General features: G+C 40.7%; 1 protein-coding gene across 2 annotated transcripts; it reads left to right on the top strand.

The window, feature by feature from the left end:
- On the top strand, positions 1 to 22,912 carry pank1a (pantothenate kinase 1a). Of its 2 annotated transcripts, none has more exons than XM_080448912.1 (8): positions 1 to 563; positions 10,189 to 10,335; positions 10,772 to 10,977; positions 12,935 to 13,188; positions 15,237 to 15,413; positions 16,868 to 16,991; positions 19,942 to 20,067; positions 20,531 to 22,912. In XM_080448912.1, exons 1-8 carry the CDS (start codon positions 239 to 241, stop codon positions 20,588 to 20,590), a joined length of 1,419 nt encoding a protein of 472 aa, XP_080305038.1. In that variant the 5' UTR covers positions 1 to 238; the 3' UTR covers positions 20,591 to 22,912. The 2 variants fall into 2 exon arrangements, with proteins under 2 accessions (XP_080305038.1, XP_080305039.1); XM_080448913.1 differs by lacking the exon at positions 1 to 563 and adding an exon at positions 1,556 to 1,831.
- The last annotated feature ends 4,569 nt before the right edge of the window (positions 22,913 to 27,481 follow it).

The following is a 27,481-nucleotide window of genomic DNA, read 5'->3' as shown; positions in this document are numbered from 1 at the left end:
TACAGTGTTTAATTTAGATTGGGTTGCAGTCGTTGGAGGAAAAAAAACGCCTTCCTTCAGGGATCAGATTACATACTAGGAGAGCTGGTCGCACACACTTGTCACACGACACACCGAGGAGGTAAAACGGGTTGGCAATAAGGCGAGGCTAACGTTAGCTACACACCCCGCTGCTTTGCAACAGAGACACACGGCTGTTTGGTAGCGGGTCTATAGGGGTCTCTCAGCTGCAGCAGCCATGGATAAAGCCAAGTCGATGATGGACAAGAACGGCGGATCCGCCGCTCCGTTCCATCACGTCAGCAACGGACAGTCACAACAGAGCCAGCGGGCTTCTTCCCTTCACAGCCACACCGTGATGAACGGCGGCTGCACCACCACCAACAACACTGGAACCAGCAGCAATTATAACGCCTTTGAAAATGTCCATGTTTTGCACCAGCAGCACCACAACAACCACCTCCTCCTCCACCACGACGATGCCGAGTGCAACGGCGGCTCCCCGGCCAAGAGATCCAGGCTGCGGAGAAGCCTGTCGACGCCGAAAAGGCACAACAGACCCCGTAAGTGTCACCCCCAATGCTGTTCAAATATAAACGTTAGCATCGGTGGTTGAATGACATAATGGTGTGGTGTGGTGTGTTTTACGGGAGAGGTCATGCGGCTGCAGCCGCCCCCCCCCCCAACCTTGCACAAGCAGGCAGTGTTGTGTAGTCAGTGTTGCAATGTGTGCTGTGCTGTAGTGTGGGATGATGAATGACATTAATTGATCTGTGAGCGTGCAAATGTATCCAATTTGTTAATATGCATTATTATTCATTAATTACATTGATTAGATAAACACAGGGTTTTGCTGTAGCGTGTATGCCATTGACCAGCTGCAGAGCTGAGCTGCTGTCAGATCTGACATATACCGTGTCTCCTTGCACTGTCCAATAAGACAGCTGGGGTCTTCAACGTTTTTCAGACCAAGGACCCCTTAGCTGAGAGAGATGTCGCAGGGATCCCCACAACATATTATATAAAATTGTGTTTCAGATTAAACTTTTCTTTTTTACTTGGTCTGCTCTTTTTTCCCTCTACACGAGGTGTTGTGATTGTAGATCAGCTATTTTTGTCTTATATTCCCCTCAGAATAGGGATTCAAGTAGTTAATGTAAAAAAAAATCATATCAGACAAAGATTTAACTAGTAGTAACATAGTAACTCTTAGGACCCTCTACCTCCAGTGGTCCGGGACCCCCTGTTGAAGACCCCCGCTGTAGTGTGTATGCCATTGACCAGCTGCTGTCAGATCTGACATACTGTATCTCCTTGCACTGTCCAATAAGACAAGTGCTGTGTGGTGTAGAGAGAGTCAGACCCCCTTTTGTTTATATGGAACCTCAGCCTGCACTTGGTCTGCTGTGATTGGTGGATTCCCGGTGGTGAAGAAGCTCCTGATAAGTGGGCTTGGCGTGCACCAGCCAATCAACGCGTGAGCTCTGTCCTCGGGAGGCAGGCAAGGGGTTAAAGGGCCAGGGCTCCGCCCCCAATATGTAGAGGACTTTATTGGATGCTGTGAGAGAGATATTTAGAACTTGGGGGTTTAAAAGAAAGAAGAATGTGTAAAATGGTGTGTGTCACCATATAGATTTTTTAAAGCAGCATTGTTGGAACGTGTCACATAGTTGTTGTTTTTTTAAAAGTAGCTTTTCTTGTAAAGAGTGTAGAGACCATCCTAGGCCTGCTAACTAACCTTCCCTTTGGAGACTTTTTGTTGGAGGTTGTACACCCACCTGTCTGTTGAGATTGCTCATCACCATGAAGTTGATAATTGAGCAGAAGCCTGGTAAGTTTGGCCAATGTCTTGGTCACTGAGAAATTGATGTTACTATAAGTTTCCTAATGTGTTGATTGTCATAAATGGGTAGTATCATGTTGTTGTTTTTTTGGTCTGTTGAAAAAACATTTATTTGTGGGCATGAGATGGCGTAAACAAAGGCTAAAGAACAAAAACTACTAATAACACATTGTGTTGCTGAGATTTTTAAGAAACCACAACAGGCATTAGTTGTTCAGCATTGTGGTGCTGAAGGCTGACACCAGTGTTCTGTTAGATGGCAAGGATTGCGTAATTCTTCCTCTTGTTGTAGTGGCTGTGATTCTGTGGTTATGGTCTGACTCTTTCTAGATGTTGTGGTGAACTTGAAATATCATGCTGTCACCTAGGCCTGTCACAAGTATTACATAATTGCCTACCTAATCGCAATTTATTAGATAGTTTCCATGTTGAATACATTTTCAAACATAAAAAAAGCTGAAATAGCAGATGCACAAGCTCACATTTGAGGCTACAGTATGTGTGGGCTATTTCCACTATCTTTCTTTTCAATACTTTGAAAGTAAGTATAAAGTTATTACATTTGTCATTTCTTTGTAAGTTATTTTTCATTTCCTGCCCTGTGCAACTTGTATTTACTAAGCCTAAAAGCCAAACAGAAAAACTGTATTTTTTATGTTCCAATGTTCAATAGAAAAATGTAATCATTAATCGCAATTATTTGTATGACAATTAATCGTCAAGTAAAATGTCACGATCGTAACAGCCCTAGGTGTTGTGGTGTGAAACCTCATGCTGTCTTTGGTGTTGTTAGTACAGAGAGCTGCCACACGTTCAGCGGTCTGGTTGCTAAGCCGGCTTGTTGGCATTCCTCACATCCATCTCCAATTGTGTTAAAGCCTGATATATACTTCGCTGTTCGCCCTATGACAGTGTTGTGCACCAAAATGGCAAATCTACAAGCTCACAACAACGCATGCGATGGAGCATGAATGATGCATTATAGGAGAGCGAGAGAAAGAGAGAAAATGTATAGGACGGTGAGAGAGAGAAAAGGGAGGGGGTCGGGAGAGAGAGAAATGGTGAGAAAAAGATCAGCCAGACAGGGAAATGAGAGCGAGAGAGAAAACGGGACACAAATTCTGTATTCCCAGAAATTCAACAAATATATTCCAGACAAATACCTGTTGGGGATGTGGTTTTTGTGAGGGAATTGTTATTTGACGTTACTACCTGATAGCTACCTGATTACTCCATATTTTGTGTTGGTGTAAAAACCGATTGATGACTAAATGTAACAGTATTTTCATACATGCAGTTCTTTAGGGAGGGACAGCAGGATCTGACACACTGTGCAAAAGGGACAGTGCAAGATGTTTTATATATTGTAGTCTATCTCTCTCACTCTCTGTTTGAGAGATATTCTGTGTGCAAGGGAACTGACAAGATAGCACTTTGATAAGTACAGTATTGGGCTATTATGACTAAAGCAACTATAACAAAAAACAACAACAACAACAGCAGATCAAAGTCTCAAAAATGGCATCTAATCTTAAGATAACCTACAGTTACCTCACTGCTCAGATATGGTGCGGGAATGGACAAATGACCTATAATTCATGCCCTGTACTGTACAGTCGCTGTTGTGGCGCAATATGGTCACAGAACAGGTTGTTCAATACTGGAATTGGAGTCAGGAGATACCAATCAGTAAACTTGACAGTTGTCCTGTCTAAAAAACATTCCCCTTTATTTACATTTAGCAGATACTCTTATCCAAAATTGACAGTGGGAAAAAGTATTGAGCCAAAATTAATACTCTAAAATCACCACTTTTAAAAGTAACAAAGAAAATATCAAATACAGTAGTTATAGCATGTACTAGTTAACTGTTCTACCAGGTAGTTAATTGCTATTCAACTGGTACCACAGTTCTAAATGATCCTCCCTGATTAGACTGGTAGAATGAAGAACAGTATTCTTGGACCCCAGGACCAAAGTTGAGAATCACTGATCCAACATGTAACTACCAATATTATTGGTGCTGCTGATGACCACAAAACTTGCTCTGTTATTATGTACAAACCCATGATAATGTTCCAGATTGCAAAAGTTCATTATAATTTAACTATAACAGCTGCCAAAGGACAATAGTGTTGAAACTTTGTTTTGGCACATTTCATGGGTGCAATGTAGTTCAAGTAGAGATGTGTTGAAAACAGAAGAATCTGAAGACATGCTGCAGATATCTTCCCATTTATTTTACGTCATTCCTCTTTAATCATCTCAGTTCAAAGCCACAGCAAATTGTTAACATGGACATGCAAAATGATGTTATCATAGTGTGGATTTAGCTTTGTGGACTTTTTTACAGGAATGTGGATGTGAAGATTATTGTGTAATGTGTACAATGTTGTGATTGCTATAATAATTTCCTGTTAGTACTGATACTGACTGACTGATAGAATAGTGACAAAGGAGTTGCTGATATAAGGAATGAAGTGAGTGAATTTACCTAGAATCTCTGAGTGGGAATTTTGCATGAATGTAATGTTTCAACTTATTTTATGGTGTAGAATCTAGATAAGCAGTACTGTGCACATTTAGGGTGAGGGTTAGGCAGTACCATCTTAACATCAAACAACAAAGTAAAAAATACATCGGTAGATACATTTCCTGGCCTAGTGCACTGTATGTGTCACTGTAGCATTAATCTCTCAAGAACAGATTCAGAAAAGTGAAAAGCGCTGGGGGCGCTGTTCTTCCTTTTTTTGACCTGGGATCCCAGATTGCTGTAGCATTGATCTAACGCAGTGTATATCAACCTTTTTTGTGCCAAGGCACACCTGGCATAGCCAAAAAATCCCAGGGCACACCTAGATATACGGTATATATATATATATATAATTATATATATATATACGGTATATCTATATACACACACTAGGGGTGTGCCGACTAATTTCACGAAACGATACGATACGCACTTTTTTTATCATGAAAATATATGGGGGAGAAAAAAAGCAAATGCAAACAAATATTTCTGTTTTTGCATTATTCAGACATGCAAACTTGTAGCTTTTCAGCTTCCACTAGCCGTTTTGAATCCAAATAGGGCAATAGTGTGACATCTGACCCGAAAAAAAACAGCATGTTGTCACCCTTTTCACCTCGGGCTGTTTGCATGCCTGATTATTATTATTGTTTAAAAAAAAAATTTTTTTCCAAAATGATATTTTTTCAAACCTTCTTCAAACGGCGCGGCACACCTCAGCAGTAGCCCCGGCCCAAAATTGGGACGTTTGCCAGGGTTGATATACACTGACTAACGAGTCCCCCTTTTTCCATCAGATTAGAGATGAAGTGTAAATAAAGCTGGTTGTTCTTTATTCACTTAGCCCAGTAATCTGTTTTTTTTTTTATCCTTATTCAAAATAAACCAATCTCGCATAACACGTTCATCTAAATTGGGTGATCTAATGCAGTGGTTCTCAAACTTTTTCATCTCAAAGGCCCCCAGACCATGAAATGACCTGTAACGGTCCATTTGGAATTGGAACCCTCTCAAGGGACCCTTAGGATCCCTGGACCTCACTTTGAGAACCACTGATCTAATGGAAAGAAAGATGTGTGTGTGTGTGTGTGTGTGTGTGTGTGTGTGTGTGTGTGTGTGTGTGTGTGTGTGTGTGTGTGTGTGTGTGTGTGTGTGTGTGTGTGTGTGTGTGTGTGTGTGTGTGTGTGTGTGTGTGTGTGTGTGTGTGTGAGAGAGTGAGTGTGAGTGTGTGTGCGTGCGTGTGTTGGGGGGGGGGGGGGGTTGATGGCCAATTAATGAAGTTCCACCCCATGGTATTGGGGTGTGCCCCCCAAAACCTCCCAGTATTGGGGGGCACACCCCAATACCATGGGGTGGGTGTGGAAAGTGTGTGCCAGCTAAGATGTAATATGAAAGCAAAAATGTTAATGGTGTGGCATACCCCAGTGCTGCCCTGGACGACTCCTCTACCTGAAACCATGTAGAAATTTGCATCTCTTTGCCATTTACTAAGCAGGCTGCTTTTCAGCATCTTAGTACAAATGGCAAAAGTAACGACATTTTGGTCAAGTTTGTTGAAATAAATTAAATGAAAAATATTGTAGAAGATAAAAACAGACAGGAACATTTTTCTTTTTGTTTTGGATTAGCGTTTCATGTGTAGTCAATATTAGATTAACTTGTGCTTTGGTGTATTTTGAATGGTGTATTTTGTTTTGTTCTGAGATAGGAGAACATGTTGCGATAGTGGATGTATTGTACAGTATTCACAATAACATGGTGTTCAGCCATTGTCTCTCATTTTGTGGTTATCTTATCAAACACGCTGTAGAAGTAATATTATATTATTATTATCCTTCTTGTTTTTGCCGTTCTGTCCGCTCAGCTGTTTTACACTCTCTTGTTCTCCCTTTTCTCTCTCTCTCATGTGAGATGAGTATCAAATCATAGCAAATCACTACAGGCTTCTCATAGCCTTTATTATTTTGTGCACAGCTGTAGCTTCATTAAATATTGACTATATTTTGCATTCAAGGAGGCGGAGCTGTCTATTGGGTCTGTTTGGAAGCCCTTTCCATAGGGCTGTCACGATTACAAATTTAAGTTGACAATTAATTATCACTCAAATAATTGTGATTAACGATTTAATTGTGTTTCTATCTTTGAAAATTAATGGAACATTATGAATACAAATTACATTTCTGAAGCGAAAATAAAGATTAGTAGTGGAAATAGCCGATCTATAAGCTCAAAACGTGTCGCATTGCGACGCATTTTGAGCTTATAGATCTGCTATTTCCACTATTTTTGTAATTTTAAAAAAATATACGATTTTTTTACATGGAATTGATTATGACGATTATGCAAAAAATAATTGCGATTATATAAAATAATTGCGATTAGACGATTATGTAATCATTGTGACAGGGCTACCTTTCCACCACTGTGCTCTCTCACTCTCTCTCTCTCTCGCTCACACACACCTGACACCTATTCACATTAACCATATTTCCCCTATCAACGTTACTATCAGATCACTATGACTTTGACCTTTGTAATATCAGTGATCTAGGAATTGAAAGTTAATCTGTTGTTGCATCACTATAAATCACTTTGGCTAAGAGCCTCATTTATATACTCAACTCAATATGTTACCCTACATCAGTGGTTCTCAAACGGTGTGCTGTGACAAGTCCAGGTGTGCCTTGGGATTTTGTGACAGCCACACATTATTACCGCAAAATATATGCTGTACAACAACTATACAACATTTTGAATTGTATCATTAATTTATTTATATATTTCCCCCTATCTATCAGTAGTATTTTGAGCCAATACATTTCACAATACAGAGGGAAATTGTATACGCTAAAAAACAAATATTTCAACCACTTTCAACCTAGCATCCCTATTTCTGGCATGTCAGTCATTATAGGTGAAGATTTAAAATTTCAAAAATAGCGACATGAATGCAGGTGTGCCTTGAGATTTTGACTTGCTCATCGGTGTGCCTTGGGAACAAAAAGTTTGCAAGGCCTACATAAATATAAAACACACGAATACTCAAACCGGCCCCTTAGTGGTGGTTGAGCAGCATGACCCATGGCATTATGCCAAAGACCTTTCACCTACATGGACCCTGTCTGTCCCTCTGTTTCTCTGTCACAGCTATTGGGTCACGTAGCAGCTCCTCTCAAAAGTAGGGAAGTACACCTTTAAACTTGTCCAAAGATGGATGGATGGCTGGTCTTGGTCAAACAAAATGTACATATTTTTTAAGTTTCTAATTTCACTATTGGCAAAATATATATATATATATATATATATATATATATATATATATATATATATATATATATATATATATATATATATATATATATATATATATATATATATATATATATATCAAACAGGCAGCCACAGCGAATGAACACAAATGTGTGTATTTCAGAAAAACAAGTTCCAAACTACAGTATAATATAATTGTTAGGATTACGTTTGTTTAAAAAGAATTGTTAACGCTGAGCGAACTCTCAGCTTTGGGGGTGTGTTTCCTGTCACTTGATCCTAAATATCCATGAATTGAGCTAAAGTACTCTAAGTTCACTGTTCAACATACCCTTTAAACTGCACACAGAACCATAAAAAACTTTGTCTAACTCTGGGTAAGAAAGAAAGTAAAGTTCCCATTAAAACAGAACTGCCCCTTTAAAATACTGTATGTGGAGGTTAGGGCAGGGTCACATGGACAGGTCAGGAAATGTACTTTATATAGGCCAATAGAATGTCCTTGGCACAGCACAGGTTGTGCATGTGCATGTAGGTTTGACTGAGAGAGAGAGTGTGTGGGGGGGTGGGTGTGTGCGCACGTGGGGGGGGGGGTCTGGCTATGTCTGTGGAGGAAAGTGTGACTGTCACTTGAGGCTGAAACATTTATATCGTACTACACTCGTCATCAGGAGTGTAGTAGTGCTGGAAGCACGTGCAGTGTTTCCAGCAGTGTTTCCAGCACAACAAGAAAACTAATGCTGAATCATGTCTAAAATCTGTAATCACAAATATAAACTATAGTTTTTGAAAATAGGGGTTTGTCATAAAGACTTGTTTGGGCTCAAAAGTGAGCAAACTATATGAACTAGCAAACAAACAATTCTTATGCATACTATTAACATTAACATTTAGCAAAATGTGATCCCTACTCTTGCTTTCTGGTATATTGGTGCGGGTCATAATCCTGGGCTAAATTTCCAGCAGGGCTCAACACGTTAGCTCTGGGCTACCTAACCTCTTGTCACCAGGCTTTCCACCACGTAGGAAAGCCTGGTATTCATTCTAAACTGAGCCATGTGATCCGGTTTAGAAAAAAAGGAAAAACAAACTATCATGTTCCGGTGGTGGGTTCCGGTTGGCGTCGCATTGTTTTTGTTCCCCAAATAATGCGAATCAATTAGTTTAGTCTTGCTAGTCGCACTACGAGTTAGAATAAAAGATGAACATACCAAACCATTATTATACCAAAACTAGAAAATGTGCTCCTCAGAGCACAGGTCTCCGCCAGGCGAGGTGGTAAAAGAAAGTACTGTTCCTGATTAATCCTGTCTTACCTATTTATATTACATATTGTGATGTGACGTGAAGCTTGACCAATGTTAGCTGTGAGCGGACGGACACACGGACGGACAGAGGGTAAAACATACTCTACACCATGCCTTCGGCCTGGTGGAGACAATAAACTAAACTATAGTATTATACCAATTTAAACCAATTTTAAACTTCAAATCATTGTAGAGGTGCACGGCAACGGAGGTTCCGGTCGAGGGTTCCGGCTGCCTGATGACGTAAAGTTATTTCCCTCCAGACCGGATCAGAAACCAGAAAATGGTATTGATGCCAGGCTAGGGCTACCTGAGGATGTGTGTTATCATGGGATAAGAGGTTAGAACTGGGTTAGTGTAGTAGGTGAAAGTTTGGGCTAACACAACAAAGGATCAGCAGACAAATAACAAGGTGATGGGTGACTGCTACCAAAGGTCATTAATCCTGATTGATCCCCAACAGTTACACAAAAGGCACCATCATTTATGTAGCCGCCTTGGTTTATCCTGAAGTGCTGTACAAGAGGCTGCATTAGCTAGTCTATGATCAAGCTTGTCAACATGCTCACTGCTCTACGCTCTACCATTTGGACCGCAGCAATGCCACCATGGAACATGGAGATCTGCACCACCTGGGGTGATATGCCTGAAAACAATATCATGATAATCATACGGATAGTTTTACTGTAGCTATCGATGCGTATCACATTATGGAGTATGTCTGCAAAGTCACATAGTGAACAAATACAATTGATGTCCAACGAATTGCATGGTAATGTTATGTGTTTTCTTAAAATAATCAATGTAAGCGTCCGGGTGGTGCAGGGGCAAAGTTCCTGCCCAACACCGTTGGAGACTGGGGTTAGATTGGTGCACTATTTTTTGTTTGTTTGTTACATTTTCTTCCATGGCATGCATATTCATGAGCTTCTCCTCATGATTAGAATCATCTTTATTGTCACATCTTCACGGGTTTACTGGTGCGAAGAAGTGGGTGAAAATCTTTTTTTTTGTGTGCGCTCCATAATTTAGTTTTCTGTGAGAAGAGAGAGGTAGGGTAGAGCAGGAGAGGTAGGACGAAAAGAAAACTCTGCTTTATATTTAATCTCCTTTTTCTCTTCTCTTTATCTACCTCTCTTTTCCTGCCTCTGCCTTTCCTAATTTCTCTTTTTTTTTCTTTCCACCTTCCTCCCTCTCTCTCTCCATCTCTGCCTCTTCCCTCTCTCTCCCTCCAGCCTTCCCTTGGTTTGGGATGGACATCGGTGGTACCCTGGTGAAGCTGGTGTATTTTGAGCCTGTGGACATCACAGCAGAGGAGGAGCAGGAGGAGGTGGAGAACCTCAAATCCATCCGCAAATACCTTACCTCCAACGTGGCTTATGGTACACACACACACACACACACACACACACACACACACACACACACACACACACACACACACACACACACACACACACACACACACACACACACACACACACACACACACACACACACACACACACACACACACGCAACATACTGTCAAGTACACACACCCCATGGACGCAAGCAATTTTATTCCCTTCTTCCACTCTCATCCTTTCTCGCACTCCTTCCCTCCTCTCTCTCCTCCCTCCTCCACTCAACATTATTTTCCTTCTCTCCTGACTGCCTCTCTCCATCCTTACTCTCTTCCTCACTTCCCTCCCTTTACCCATTTCTTCTCTCATCATCTCTCTTTGTCTGTCTTCCCTCCCTATTGCCCTTCCCTCCCTCGCTCCTTTATGCTTTCCTCCTTTCCTTTCCCCTCCCCTCTCCCCTTCCCTCTCCCAGGTAAGACAGGGATCCGCGACGTTCACCTGGAGCTGAGGAACCTGACCATGTGCGGTCGGACGGGGAACCTCCACTTCATCCGGTTCCCCACACAGGCCATGCACCGCTTTATCCAGATGGGACGCGACAAGAACTTCTCCTCCCTCCACACCACGCTCTGCGCCACCGGAGGAGGGGCCTACAAGTTCGAGAACGACTTCATGACGGTGAGGGATGGGTGGATGGGTGTGGGATTGTGTGCGTGGTATAGGGGAGAAGCGATTGATGAAATAATCCCTTCATCGAACAGCAGACAATTATGAAAGTGATTGATTAATACTCTTTAGTATCGTGACAAATTGTACCATTGCAACCAATGGCTTTTGACGGCAGGGTGACTATTGAGACGTCTAAAGACATTTCTTGGAGATGCAGTCGTGAGCAAGGAGAAATAAGGCTTAATACCTTGAAAGCCATGCATGGAATGTCACATGTACTGTCCTGAGAACTGGATTTAAACTGAGCACACCCTGTCTCTGATTGCCTGTCTACCTTCCTTTATTTTTGTCTCTCTTTCTCTGCCTGCAGGCCTGTCTGTCTTAACTCTCAGTCAGTCCCTCTTTCTCTCTGGCAGTTTGCCTGACTCTCTGTCTACCAGAGTTTATTGCAGTTCCTAGAGCACTGTCCGCAGGGGACATTGGCACACTTTATTGAACCATCCAGTTGTTACATCATTTTAAACACATGCTGTGAGTGGGAATAGAGCCAAAACTCAAACCCACGCATCCAGGGATGTCCTGGTAGACAGTGACCCTGAGGCATGTGTGGCATTGTAAGTGTTCAAATCCAACTAAAGACAGGAAAGAGAAGGGAGACTGAGAGGAGCTTACATACCTATGTATATTATATGCATGCGAATTTGTTAAGCGACCATGACGGTCTTCAGAACGTGATTTGAGGCCAGTTTGTGTTATCCGCCTTCCGTATTCTGAACAGTGGAATTGTCCTCCAAGTGTGACACCACAGAAGGTCATTACACATAGCCAGGTTTTTGTTGCATAAATGATGTCAAAGATCAGACTATGTGAATTAATCATTCAGCCAGATTGTATTTCGACATTCGTTTTTGCCTCGTCTGCAACATTTGTACATACATACTAGTACCAATAGTAGTGTGGAAATACCTTCACGTGAATTCTGAACTGGGAACGGATCTGTCTGTCTGTCTGTCTGTCTGTGAATCTGAGTTCACCGACCTTCCACTACCTCTCACTGTGTGTCTGTCTCTTGATACAGCAAACCTGCCTTTCTAGTTACTATGTCATTATGTCAAGTTGTATTAAACCAAAGACACAGAAAATGTCTTAAGTATGATGTCTTTTGCTTGCATTTACAATTTTAATAAGAAACAATATTTCAGTGCAGGAGGTAGCATAGCATGAATATAATACTATAATACTTTTCTTGGGGCCCCCAACACTTACATGAACATCTATGACACCTTTGTAAAACGTGCTTATTGTGACTGTCGGCTCCCATCCTGTAAACAATAACCAGCCGTAATAGCACCACAGACAGCAGACGATTTATCAAACCTAATGTAATTGCCTGCACTGGCCTCAATCGACCACAGCCTGATTTCTTCAGATTTATGGCTTTAACCAGCCACACTACTAACACTGATAATGACCCACACAGCAGTAGGCCTAAACAATATGAAAGATGAGTAGATATGATCTCAGTATAAGTTATATTTACATTTATTATTCATCATCATTGGCACTGCAGCCAAATAAATGGTTGATTGTAATACTCAATCCCACTTGACCATGTCTTTTCACCTGAGAAAAAGTGTAGATGCGATACTTAGGCACTTTTTTAAATATAGTCTACATTACTGTTTCAACAAGAAAACGAATGCTGAATCATTCTAGAATCCTGCTCAACTGTAATCACAAATATAAACTATAGTTTTTGAAAATAAGGGTTTGTCATAAAGACTTGTTAGGGCTCAAAAGTGAGCAAAACTATATGAACTAGCAAACAAACAATTCTTATGCATACTATGGGTACAGTACAGTAAGAGCCAGAATTTTTTTTTTGTCAGATGACTCGCATGCATGCATGTTATTACATCCATATGCTATTGGCTAATTGTAGCCACTGTAAATCTTGTCATCCAAGATGGCTGACCTGGAGCTGTTGAAGCTGGATGAATTGGACTGCCTGATCCACGGACTGCTGTTCATCGACCGCATCGGCTTCAATGGACATCCCGAGTGCTACTACTTTGAGAACCCCTCTGACACCCAGGCCTGTGTGAAGAGGCCCTGCAGTCTGGACAACCCTTTCCCCATGCTGCTGGTCAACATAGGGTCCGGGGTCTCCATACTGGCGGTCTACTCCCAGGACAACTATAAACGAGTCACAGGGACCAGGTAAGGAAAGAGAGAGATGGTGTGTGTGTGTGTGGAGGTTCTTGGCTGAGATAACGAGGGAGTGAAATTGTGACGTGGCACTAATTTATAAGATAAACATGATGGGGTCTAGTACCGATCTGAGACCCTTTACAAAATGTGAGAAATATTCACACACCAAAATAAATATTCACAATATGTGAAAAATATCACAGGGATTTACATCCTTGGCCTACTGGAAATTGGGTGCATATCATCCAATGGTTTGTGAGATTAGCCCCCCCTCCCACACACACTCAAACACACAGACCCTCTTCCAGACATTTACATTTCATTTCTTAATTTTGCTTGCTTAGCATCATCTACAGTAAATACTTGTGATGTCAATGTAAACGTTTACATGAAGAGTACAGCTAACTGTCCTTGAGAGTTAATTTGATTCTGAAATCTTACACTTTTGCACTAAAATGTACTCTTTCAGAGTCCATTTCAGAGTTAAATTAATTCTCAGGATTTCCACGTGTCCCCCTGAATGACTGCGTGAATGTACAATAGTTGTGTATGTTTGTATGTCTTGAGCTGAACCAGGACCAAAGATCGCACAAGTGGGAATGTAAGCTGTGCACTGTTGAAAACAAAACGGCCACATACGGCACCATAATGATGGTATTTGATTTACACATTAAAACAGTTCCTGAGGGACATATAGAAGACAGTTGGAAGTCCATTCCTGAAAAAGCTTGACCACTTAAACCCTAAATAGCAAAAATAGCCTATCTACCTATGTTGTGAGCTTGTAGATGAGCTGTTTTCACAGAATGTTTGTCTATTATGACATGCCCAGAAGAGGATTCATTCAGGAACCTCGGCCAATCAGTTAAGCCGCTCCGCCAATACGTGAAGCCGACGGTTTGGGTTGGCCAATCAGGGAAGCCGATGCATGCAATCTCCAGAACACACTGAGAATCCTCATTCTCAGACCCGCGAGCTGACATACAGCTTTTGGTGTTTTTTTCGGTTCTCGCAAACCGTTGGTCCGTCCGAATTGCCATTAGGCACTGCACACCTTGGGGTCATATGAGACCAAGTTTGAGACCGAATGGTCAGACGCTTTCCGAGTAATACCAAGGACAAATTTCTGTGTGACAGACAAGCAGAGATTAAGTGAATTATAGTATATATAGATAGATGACAGATTTCTGTTTAGACTGTCGGCTTACCAGTCTGTCCGTCAGCCAGTCTCCTTTGCCTGGTTTGTATTGCTTAGTAATACCGGTTAGTTTAGTAAGTAATCATGCCAGTCAGGTAGTCAGTTATTAAACCCAGTTTGAAGTTAATGACCCTTTATTATCTTGGATTACCCCCGTGTCCTCTATCTTATCATTAATATTCTGACAGACAGACAGGAGAGAGAGACAGACACTACTGAAGACAGACGGACAACCAGAAAGACAGGCAGTCAGAGCAACACAGTGCAGACAGGCTGACAAACAGAGCGACAAACAGAGAGACAGTATGTGCTGGCTTGTAAACAGCTGAATTCCAAGGTGGCGTGATCCCTTGTGCGCATGGCCAAAGTGACAAAACCTGTTGGTTATATTTAGAGAGTGTGTGTGTGTGTGTGTGTGTGCGTGTGCATGCGCGCGCGTCGGTATCATTGCAAAACTAGTATTCACTTTTAACCTCTATTGTAAACAGACAACGTGACTGAGGCTATGAGATTCTCACTCAGTACCTGCCTCTTCTTTCAACCTCTCTCTCACTCTTTGCCGATGGGTTCCCAGATTGCTCTTTGAGTGAAACTGGCTTTCAAGTCACTCTACCTTTGGGAGAAGTAAACAAGAGCATAATAATTTTATGCTCGTGTGCGTGCTGTCAGGTCACATCAAGGTGATATTTGCTTAAGGTGTACAAGTAACTTTGGTCCACCAACAGTCCTTGTGGCAATAGTGTTTCAGAGAGAGAGAGAGAGAGAGAGAGAGATGAAACAGTCATTGTTTGTGTTACAGTTATCAAATTAATTAAAATAGTAGCACAATACTGACTTGTACATTGTTTCCCCCATTCAGTCTGGGTGGTGCTACGTTCCTGGGCCTGTGCTGCCTGCTGACTGGCTGCGAAACATTTGAGGAGGCGTTGGAGATGGCCAGCAAGGGGGACTCCACCAACGTTGACAAGCTGGTCAAGGACATCTACGGTGGCGATTACGAACGTTTTGGCCTGCAGGGCTCAGCAGTAGCATCCAGGTTAGCAACAATAACACTCAACAATCCTTGAATGGCTTTTCAGCCGGGGGGACAGAAAAGGAGAGATGAGTTTCCTTCCGCAATGAGGCATGAAACGTCACCTACCCTTAGTAGTAAAGGGTGGAATAGAATTTCATGTGAGGTAATTCATCTGTCTTGAATGCAGTCATTCTCCCTGTAATCGATGTTACAGGGACAACCACACAAATTCAATTTGGTATGCTTTTTTTGGAGTTAACCATATTTCCAAAGCATCAGTATAAAGGTCATTACACACCGGCGATTATGCGAATATACGCAAAATTCGGACTCGTTCTTGTTGTATATAATATGAATCATGTGAGTGTCTTGTAAGCCTGTGTGGGCTGGGCATCTTGTGGTGCTCGACTCTATAATAAAAATATCAATCAATCAATCAATAATATAGTAGCAGATATGTACATGAGGTTTAAAATAGCTGCAGATGTGTGTAGCAATAGAACAGTAAGAGATATAGAACATAGATAGACCTTTGTGCAAATAGAAAAAGAAAAGAAAAGAAAGAGAGAATCCACAGTTAATGTGGCCAAACACACACACACACTCTGACCGCTAATCCGATCGCATGTTGCAGTGTATACCGTAAATATGCAATGGCCTCAGTGCTCTGTCCAAAGGTTTGCCAGTAAAATGAACACAACAACATTGTTGCGATGATAATCACTGTGCCATTCAGTAGAATAACAGGGTGTGTGCATGAACGCAACACACTTATTATTGTCACCTTTGTGCCTCACACAGTGCTTCATTACAATAGTTTCACACTTGTGCTTTACCTAGAGGGGTGCATAGTTAAGCCGCAGGGCTCATGTCCTTTCATTCCGTGTGGGCATTTTCAGTACCCCCTTGTGGTATGTGCGAATTTATTTATTTATTCATTTAATTATCATATTTATAATTTATATGATTTGATCATTTACAATACTTGAATCATTGGCATATGGGAACACGCAAGAACGTTTTGATGTTATATACGTTTTGCTGTATATATATGCACAATTAATACATTAGTTGCATAAATATAGTGATATACAGTATAAGATCAGACACACACATGCATTTAGAAACGGGCATAATACTTTAATGATAGTATAAAAACAAATCATCTTATATCAAAATTAAGTTGGAATGACTCTGGGCACCGCTGGCCTAGTGGTTAAGGCGCATATCGGCTCTCAAGCCCGACAACCTCTGCTGCGTGTCACTCCCTGTATCTCCCTGTTTCCCGTCTCTCTACTGTGTACTATCAATAAAGGCAGAAAAGCCCCAAAAATATATTTAAAAAAAAGAAAGTTGACTCCATTCCATTCAGCACTCCGAAGATGCTGCTTTTAGGAAAAGGCGAGCGATAAATCGTCTCCACCTTTTGTGGACACCTTGGTTCTGACATTGATATTGTGTTTTTTGTTTTACAGCTTTGGTCACATGATGAGTAAGGAGAAAAGAGACAGCATCAGCAAAGAGGACCTGGCCAGAGCGATGCTAGTCACCATCACCAATAACATAGGATCTATAGCACGCATGTGTGCTGTCAATGAGGTAAACACACATATAGGTGCAGACAATTGCTGTCAAATGTAATCACCGCTAATTTAATAGGTTGAATAGGCATAGCTGTTATTGAGGTAAACACATTGACACACAAGCTACAAGGTTTATCGTCACTAATGATGTGGGATCTATAGCACACTCACAGGCCAAATGCTTGGCTTGTCAGCATGACTAATATAGGATTTACTATACTCATGTGCAATCAGTGTGGCCCACACATACTGTACCATAGAGCTTTGCTAGTCAGCATGACTAACAGCATAGACATACAGCAAGCCTGTATGTTTATATTGTTCACATACTGGCTGACACATGAATAAACACACACACACACACACACACACACACACACACACACACACACACACACACACACACACACACACACACACACACACACACACACACACACACACACACACACACACACACACACACACACACACACACATGATTATGGTCTGTCTCATTTCTCTTTTATTTCTATATTTCGACATTCTTACCTATTGTCTAACAATGATTTAAATGAAAGACAACCCACATTATCTCTGTTAGATGTTTAAAAAAACCCAAAACAACCTTTCTTCATTACTTCATTTTATGCATTATCAAATACAAAATCGATATGTTATTAAGAAACTCAGTAATTCAGGAACTTGTAACATTTTCCATTATAATAATCAGTTCATGCAAATCATGAAGAATTTGAGTTGAAAACAAAGAAGCAACTCCTCCTTCGTTCGTTTCAACTCAATTTGTTTTGCTTGTCCTTGATGACGGAAGCCAAACTGGAACCCTGCACGTTGCTGGCTTTGTTAAAAGGTACATAAACAGCCTGGAGGAAGGGGAGGTGTCCTCCTGTCGACCAAGCTTCTTATGCTGTGAGCTTCTTACCTGCATTTTTAGTCATAGTCCCTGCAGTTACTTGATGTTAAGTTGACACTTGTTAAAAAGCTGTGGTGTTAATTTAACTCTGATAGTGTAGAAATGTAACCAAATGGACTCGGTACGGGCCCATTGGTTACAGTTGTGCAGTCTCAGAGTTACAAATGGTCAAAATATCACTGAGGATTTGACTGTGAAGGAGGTTATTTGAAGTAAAGCCGGGATTCTCTCCATTACAGGATTGTCTCTGTCACAGCGGAATTCTGAATTAAATTAGCAATCCGAATGATACTGTGCCCTAGACCACCTTGTCCCCATTTAGATTTGATCCTGTGAAGTCACACACAGATCTGTGCCCATGTGGTACCTTCTTTTCAGTGTTAGATGGGAGTCATTTCTATGTTCGACGGATGGTAGTCTATCTGCATGTTGCTGATGTCTCCCCAGGGTTAGCTTATAGTCCCGGGAATCTTTCTGTGTGCTGTGAGCTTCTTTACAGTGTTGCCTTGTGGCATGGCGATCAAGCAGCATTGTACAGGGCTATCACAGCATGCAGAGTTGCACCGTGGATGAGTACAACCTTCCACGCACACACACACTTAAGTTCTCCCACTCACTTTCTCGCCTTCTCTGTTAACACCTCTCCTACTCTCACAACCAACTAAACAGACGTCTCTTGTTGAACAAGAAATATATTTACATGTAGCAATCAAAGTTTGTGGTAACAACTGTGCTTCTTTATTTTCTAACTGTGTATACAGTACAACTGTGCTCTCTAATGGCTGTGCATGTTACTACAAGCTATAACATGTCCCTAGCTAACATGCTTCCTGCTATATGATCTTTGTCTATTGTCCCCTATATGTTTGTTTAACAGGGAAGAAAATTACGTCTCTTTTTGTTGGTCCTGTGTACCAAGTAGTTCATACAACATTCTACAGCTACTCTGATTATTCCATCAGCCAAGTAGTTTTTTGGAATACAATAGAGACTATCCGAAAGATAACTAAAACTTGTCAGCTAGTCAAGCTCTAAAGTTACACCAGAAATTGTTCAGAACCACCCCACCAGCTAGTGATATTGTATATAGATCTCAAAGCCGTTTTGAAATGAAATGGATAGTTAAAAATATCATTCCTACTAAATTGTGAAGGACATTGTGACCCTGGACTGTATGTCTCACAGTGGTCACCTTTTCGGTGGCAATCCACTGCCTCCCTGTGGTCTGATTAGGTATTACATCAACTCCATGATGGCGTGATCAGCACAGGCTCAGATCTCTGTTTCACCCAGTATCTGCCATTCGGAGGATCGTTTTATTCAAATTGCCTCTGCAGCACCAAAGAGTTCATACATTTTAACATAAATGGTCATAGTGGTCATGAGTGTCCTTACCAAATTTGTATGTGTTTATTTATTTTATTTAATCCTAATTTACACACTGCCGTTAAGTGTCCTACACTACCCATTAAGCCCTATAGAGACTTTTCATTCAATTTCCTTTTATCTTTCAGTTTATCTTAATTGTGTTGTGGATGTATCCCAATCTCTAAGCTCCATCCAAACAGTATATGCAGGTCATAGAATTGGAGAGGATGGAAGCAAAATAGTAAATACACCAGTAAGACAGGCCTGTGTTGATAGTTTCCAAACCTAAGCATTTTATTGAGCCTTGTGTTACGACATCGCTCTATGAAAACTCAACTGGCGACCTGGAGCTGATCCCAGCGGAGCATTCCTCTGTGCAAGTTCACTTTTGTTTTCATTCAAGTTGATTTTGCGGGGCTTAGCTTTCAGAAACAGTGGTGGAAGAAGTATTCAGATTGTTTATTTAACCACATTTCCTTGTTCTGGGGGAACATTCGGCGAAAATAGCAGATCTGCCAGCTTGTAGATTGGCTATTTTCGTAGATCGTGTTTGTGTGTGTGTTCTGAATATTTCCCATAGAAATATATGTGTAGAATTGAAATTTCAATTTTTTTCTTCCCTGAAAAAAAGAAAGAAAGCGTGAATTATGTGTGTGACATGTTTTTCTGTCTCTGTTTCAACCAGAAAATCGAACGGGTGGTGTTTGTGGGGAACTTCCTGCGTATCAACACAGTGTCCACCAAGCTACTGGCCTATGCCATGGACTTCTGGTCCAGAGGACAGCTCAGAGCCCTCTTCCTAGAACATGAGGTTAGTATTAGATTTAAATTTTGAAAGAAAGCTATAGGCCATACAAATGTAACTCAGAGATAAATTGACACTCGGTGTAGACTACACTAAATCTTGACTACTATTCAAAAGGATATGATCCATGTACTTAGGATACACCTTTAGAATTGGAGTAGGCTGGATTATACTAGACCAGACTAGATTAAAACCTTCTCCTGGACTGGTCTGAACGACAGCACAAAACCTCATTCCTAATATGGGACTATATTATACTCTGCTGAACTGTAGTAGATTGATTAGACAAAATTGAACTGGACTAAACCAGTTATTGGAACTTGACATCAATACAGCACTCGACTACATTAAAGACCATACTATCTATAGGCTGAATTATATACAGCACCGTACATTTTCTCTCATCAGCTGAATGACATGAAAACACTTTCACTGAATCGGATTTGAAAAGTGTGTGTGTTCTCTTCAGGGTTATTTTGGGGCGGTGGGGGCGTTGATGGAGCTGCTGAAGACATCGGAGGAGCCATGAAGGAAACACAACTCGATGACGTCATCAATCCTTGACGAGCTGTGATGTCATCGACCATCAAAACCGCTGTGCCGCTGGGCTCTTGCCACTGTAACGTTATCGACCCTCGATCCTGCTGCCTGGTCCCTCTCAGGACAGTTGCTAGAGGAACACCGGGGGGCTGGGGGGTCACATAGGAGAAAGACACTGAAACTGGGAAAAGCCATTTTAATAATTTAAGAATTGTAAATAATAGGATTCTCTAATATACTACGTTCCCATGATTTCCCCACTGTCCCTAAAATAGAGTTTTTAATATAGTTATGACTAATTTATGGCGTTCTGTAATCAACTTGAATGGTTCTTTAATCGACTCAATGTCTCGGGCAGAGAGACATAGTGTCTTAGTTTATAGGTACTGTGTGTACTGTAGGTGTGAGTGCGCGCGAGTGTTTGTGTAAATAACTACTGTAGCATCAGGTCCTTAAGTCTATGGCCTGCTGGAACACTGTTCTTCCAAACTGTATCCAGGCAATGTTTCTGGCAGTGAGAGATAACGTGAGGACGGCACGTTCACTGTCTCTGAATGAATTGCTACAAGGATTGTATTAAAAGTAACTACAGCGTTGTGTTAAAAGTCGGCCAGTATGGCCACGTCTTTTAGGTGTGCACTGAAGCCAAATCATCAAGAGATTCCTGATACCTGCCTCCTTCAACACAGTTAGGAAGAAAAACTTGTGTCTTTCTCGCTATCCCTCCTCCTAACATGGCCTTCTCTTTGTTTGCCTCCCCTCCCTGATATGTAAAATACAACAAACAGCCAAACGGTGCTCTCTCTCACACAGGCTGCTAAATATTACATTAAGTGATGGGACCAATTCATTGTCTTCCAACAGCTGGTGCTATGACCATGTTATTGAGACTAGACCAGTAAACTACTGACCCTAAATAGCTCCAGGCACTGTGGCTAGATGAAGAAGGAAAAAAACAACAACTGTGATCTGAGTCAAACGCACGAGTACCATCATGTTTTCATGAGCTTAGATACGAGAAGGATTATTTGGCCCTAGTTCTGTTCTAATTGGTTCAGTAAGTTTAAACCCCTTATTTTATATACAAACAGTGTAATGGCACCTCCTGTTGGAAGACGATGGGGACCACAGAGGGTTTAGGTGAAAAACGCAACCCCTGTAAGAGACATTAATTCAACATCTAAATGCAGCTTTCAGTTAAACCGCTATTGGGTTTGTACTGGTGCTGATCCCGTGAAAGCCAATGGGCTTTGGGCAATGGCGGGATTTGCTTTCATTAGACAGAGGGGATCATTGGATTACAAATCTTTTTATTTCTCATATATATATATATATATATATATATATTTTTTTTTTTTTCTTTCTTCTTTTTTTTTACCTCTGCACTGTGGTGGTGTACACTGTCCCCCAACAGTTGAACTATAATGCTTATTTTATAATCTGTCGTACATCAGTGTCACACACTGAAAATAGCCTACAGAAAAATAAATAGCCTAAAAGTTTGTGAGCTTATAGATGAGCTATTTTCAGCGTGTAACGCTGTCATACGACAAAGTATAATTCCCTGTACAAAGTGCTCACTCCCCCATGTACCACTGCCTAGTTGTCTTTACTCTCACGTTTTGATAGTGTGTCCCATTTTCTCTTTGGTAGCAGGTTTAAAATGCTCTGGATTTATTAATTCCCCTCATGAATTTCTCAATTTGTTGCATTTGTTGGTTCATTTGACATCTTAGGCATGATGTAGTTGATGCTCATTACTCAGAGCAGCTTACAGTGAGTGCAGAGGTGTTGGGTCCAGCATCTTGCCCAAGGAAACTTTGGCAGGAGGTGAAGCTGTATATTTTGGCTACATATTTGAGTGCTGCAGGGTTCAAACCTGCAATCTTTTGGTTACTGCACGGTTTCTCTTGACGGTAGGCCCTCCCTGTTGTTTTAATATATCAATTACATTTTAATTTGTCTGACATGTCATAGTCCACTAGCCTGGTAAACCCTCCCTCCGGAAATCTCATTTCCATTTGATTTCAGGAGTGAATCAAATAGAAATGAGATTTCCGGAGGGAGGGTTTACCAGGCTAATAGTCCACTTCTGCAATGTCCAACATATATAGTACAAAATCGAATACAATTGAGTTATAAAAGATGACAGTATATACTGTGTAGGCTTAAATGGCAGGCCTTAAGGACCATTGCACAGTAACGTACACTATGAACCATTTTCTTGTTGTTTTTGTCTTCTTAGTTCATTCACACTTTTACATGTGTTACCTATTGGGTTAGTTAGTGTAGGTTGTCCAGATGCCAACTACAGACCAGCGTGCATGTGTTCACTGTAAACCTGTGGTGAAACGCTATTAGAAATTAATTTGTTCTGCTATGGGAATGAGGAGTTTTCCCAATAACATGGCCTCAACCTATCAGGTGCCACGTATATTTGAAGCCAGGATATAATTGGTGATCTTGTGCCACCTCACTCTTTGTAATCTGAAAGTGAAAACCCCCATTGGTTGCCTTTAACCCTGGTTTATACTTCATCATACGATGGTGTCGTGCGACTAATATAGCAGACATACTAGCTCACAACGTAGATCTGCTATATTCGGCGCACTACATCATCACACAACTGGGTATACATTTTGGATTTACTGCCTACTCAAATGTTTATTTTTTTCCTTACCTGCGGAATCCATGATGTGCTTTTGTAAAATGCTGTTTATATGTACAATTTTATTTGTTTTTTTATGTTTTCTCTCTGTAACTGTAGAGAATGCTTGTCTATGGATCACACCTACCTTGTCTATGGATCACACCTACCGGGGACAGAGTACTGTAGCTGTGATGCGATGCAAAGGAAGGCAGCCCTAATATTTTGTATACACTCTAATTGTTAAAACTTGGATATTGGTATGGGCATTAATAAGCTACAGTCCTGATCGCTCATTATGCTCAACAAACATTGAGCTTAAGCTAGATCTGCCTTAAAAAAAAAGAAGAAGCAATTGCAACACCAAAACCAGTTTTCCCATTTTTATTTTTGTTTAATGTTTGAGTCTTTTATGTTTTTTTGTGTGTGGATGTTTTCTTGTACTGTTTTTCTTTTCTTTTTGTTCTTTTCAAAGGCCAGTAATCTTCCCATAGTCATTGCTGTAGTTCACATTACCCCATCTTGGGTAGTGGGTACAACTGTTGGCTGAGATGGATTTTGATCATTTTTATGGGTTACGCTGATCTTGTTTGACACCACTGAACCAATTAGATTGCCCCAAAAGTGATCAAGATGCATGATCTTGCACTTCAGGCAGTCTAAAGTAATTGATTAACCAATTTAGAGCTGAGGCCGATTCTAAAAATGTTTTCTGAAAAACGTATGTTGCTGTATACAGTATAAATCATGACACAGATGCTTTCCCGGATTGAATGGGTTAATTGATTCATGGCTTGTGGCATTTATGAAACTGGTCAGCAGAACCTTCTGTCTCTGGTGACTTGTAACACAAATGAGGACCTTGAAAAAACTATTATCTGTGTTCTGCAGAACCTCTGTATTACTGAAAGGCCAACCATGAAGGCATTGAGAAACTAATAATAGGATTTCCCCTCGCAGTCACCAGTATTTTTAAAAGATTGATTTGTTGTGATCTTAAGTCAACTGTAAAATCACAAATTAGTTATTTATGCTTTTAAATGGACCCCATTAGCCTGTTATACAAGACAAACAGGATGTTGACCAGTTTAAAATTGATGCCAGCCTATTTCCTAATTGGCCCCAAAAAAAAATTTATCTCGTCTTCTACTCCACTTATCTAAGAAGAATCTTTGACATACAGGTTTGGTGTCTTAGTATCTTTGACTTTTAGTCTGTACAGTTACTAAGTGCCAGAGTTGAGGGTTTTATTTCCTCAAGAGATATTCCACATTGGAAATGTATGCCCTGTGAAGCTCTGTTGATAAAAGCATGCATCGAGAGGCATGTTTTCTCACCCAGAATAACCCCCACATTTTAATCAGTCTATGCAGTACTTTTAATTCCATTGACTATTTTGTTGATGTTTCACCACCTCAGCAACCTCCCCCAAACAAAACTGACAAAGCTCATGTAGGATGCTAATTATTTACTGTGTTGTGAAGTTTTTTTAAACAAATATGCAGAGAAAGTTGCTTTTCTTAAACTGGCTGAGTCAATATGTAAACAGGATGTACACTCACGATATGATTTATTGATCAAGCATTGAAAATAGGCATCCCATCCAGATGTTTAAGAATTCCATTTGTGGTTCTGTGTAGCTCAGTTGGCTTTCTGGCCGTTTACCCTGAAGTTCTAAATTGTTTGTGGGATTGCCTTGCACATGCCAAAACTGGTCAAAATCATTTAGTGAACACGCATCCTCCATGAAACTATTCTGGAATGCTTAAGTGGCAGACAGAGTCATTCATCTCTATGTGTATTTGATTGTACAGAGATTTTGTAAATAAGATGATATATTCTACACCAGCAACCTGTCTGTTGATGAAACTGTAAAACCATTCACGGCCAGGTTTCCCAAAGACAACTTGTCCTTACAAGTACATGGTAAATCTGTAGTGTTAAGTAATCTCAGTTCAATTAAAACTTGTTTTGCAACAATGAAAATGGATCTCGGTAGTGTAAACACCACATTGGAAAACAGGCGCAACTCCAGCAAACCTGCACTTGAGACACAAACCTGAAAATGACAATGCAAATAAAAAAGGTTGATTGAATTATAAATCTAAGAATCGAACTGACATTTGCATTTGCAGATGTTTTAGGAAAATGTATTTCTAATGTAATGTATACACTGGTATTCAAATGATTTTTGTTCTTCTCTATAATATATCTAGATCCATGTATTTATGCTTGTAGATTTTATAGGCTTAACTTGTTGGCTCCATTGCCAGCTGCTGGAATAGATTGCATCCTACTCTGAAAGTTACTTTTGGGAACCCCATGCTGGTATGACTGTCAGTGCTGCTACAGCTTAACTCTGGCTTGAAAAAGAATGGATTATTAAAGGCTTTCTGGCTAGTGCAATTTGTATGTACAGTAGGCTACTGAAGTGACAAGGTTTTGTTTTGTTTTTCTAAAAAGGAATAAAACCAAATGTTCAAATGAGCGTATGAATGGATTTTGTTGTGTATGTATTAAGTCATTTAGGGGAGCAATAAGGTAACGTCTGGGAAATAGTTTGAGGCTAATATACATAATTAGGGCTATTATTATGTCTCACTGAGACCAAGCACCTCTGGAGGCCCGGCCATGCCAAAAGCATCAAGATAAACGACAGCTGCAGACAACAATACTCAACTCAAAAGTATTTGTATAGCCCTCTTAATCACGGCACAGTCTCAAAGGGCTTGACAGGCCCGGAGGAAACAAACGACATTACAAATGGAATTTGTTTTCATTAGTAGACGGCCTACCATAGGCCTACACCTACAGGCAGTAGATAGAAAATAGCCTGAAGAAGTGTTTGGAAGAGAAGAGAGTAGGTGGAGAAGAGTAGACGATGGTATGAGAAGAATGTCTTTCATGAGCTTGTTTGGACGATTTGAAGCACTGTTCCGTTTTCAACTGTTGAAAGACATTTTATCGATACATAGTATCTCTATAGTCATGTGATCAAGACGGATCAGTCCGATTTTTCTAATTCCATCCTGATTGGCTAAGATTGGCTTCCAAAGTTTGCAGGATTGGTCAGTTTTGAACAAAATGCCGCAAATCATAAACACAGCGTCCGATTGCGTTTTTTAAAATAAGCCTCATGGTGGCGCTATAACAGGCCGATTCGTGTTTTTACCTATAACTGCACTGATCTGCATGAAACTTTGCACCAGACACTCCCTAGAGACAAAGGAAAAACCTCTGCCCTGCATTTTTCCTGTCTTTTATAGCGCCGCTAGGAGGCCGAGTTATGTAAAACATTTTTTTTGATATTACTCCTTCAGATTTGATCAAAATTTCACACAAATTGCTATACATGATCTCTAAGTCATGTGATCAAGACGGATCTGTTTGATTTTTGAGCGGTGCAACCGCTCCTATAAGAGGGTTTAGGACCCATCCGTGGTGAAAAATTGTCTTTCCGTCGTGAAAATGTGTCTTTCGCTGTGACGCCATATTGTGGAGAACACGCCCATAGGCTAAGCTTTGCAGGATGTGCTGTGATTGGCTAGCGAGACACATGATGAAATTAACTTCAAACTTCGCAGACGAGCTGTGATTGGCTAGCGAGACTCATGATGAAATTAATAATAATGTAAAAAATGTAAGCACATCACTTCGCAGGACGTGCTGTGATTGGCTACCGAGATGCATAATGAAATTAATAACTCATAAATAGCACCGCTCACTTCACACTGGGTGTGATTTTTATTCATATTCCACCCTGATTGGCTAAGATTGACATCTAAAGTCTGCAGGAGTGGCCGTTTTGAACAATATGCCGCAAATCATGAACGCAGCGTCCGATTGTGGTGAAACTTTGCACGCATATTCGCACTATGTTGAGGAACAAATGCCACCCTTTTAACATTGCCCTATTATAGCGCCACCAGGAGGCCAATTTTTGCAATTTTTTTTTTTTATATTACTCCACATTTTGTACAAACATCACGCAAATCGGTACACATTATATCTCTATAGTCAAGTGGTCAAGACGGATCTGTCTGATTTTTCATATTCCATCCTGATTTTGGTGAATTCTGAACATTGCTTGATTGATTGATTACTTTATTAGCTTGCAAAAAAAAGCACAGGAAAGTACAGTTCAATACAAGGTGCTAAGATGATTTTAAACCCAAGAAAGCCACATTTAATGACAGACAAATACAATACTATGCAAAACATAAACTGTTATTG

The sequence above is a fragment of the Gymnoscopelus braueri genome (assembly GCF_963280865.1).
Source record: "Gymnoscopelus braueri genome assembly, chromosome: 14".
Classification (NCBI taxonomy): domain Eukaryota; kingdom Metazoa; phylum Chordata; class Actinopteri; order Myctophiformes; family Myctophidae; genus Gymnoscopelus; species Gymnoscopelus braueri.
Note: the sequence above shows the minus strand (reverse complement) of the source record. Positions and strands in the feature narration are given on the sequence as shown.

What these genes read in the sequence shown, in the direction of transcription:
- pank1a (XM_080448912.1), top strand. Translation starts at nt 239, where the DNA reads ATGGATAAAGCCAAGTCGATGATGGACAAGAACGGCGGATCCGCCGCT. An exon ending in GCATGTGTGCTGTCAATGAG is followed by an intron (nt 16,992 to 19,941) that starts GTAAACACACAT and finishes TGTTTCAACCAG; the next exon opens with AAAATCGAACGGGTGGTGTT. An exon ending in CCCTCTTCCTAGAACATGAG is followed by an intron (nt 20,068 to 20,530) that starts GTTAGTATTAGA and finishes TGTTCTCTTCAG; the next exon opens with GGTTATTTTGGGGCGGTGGG.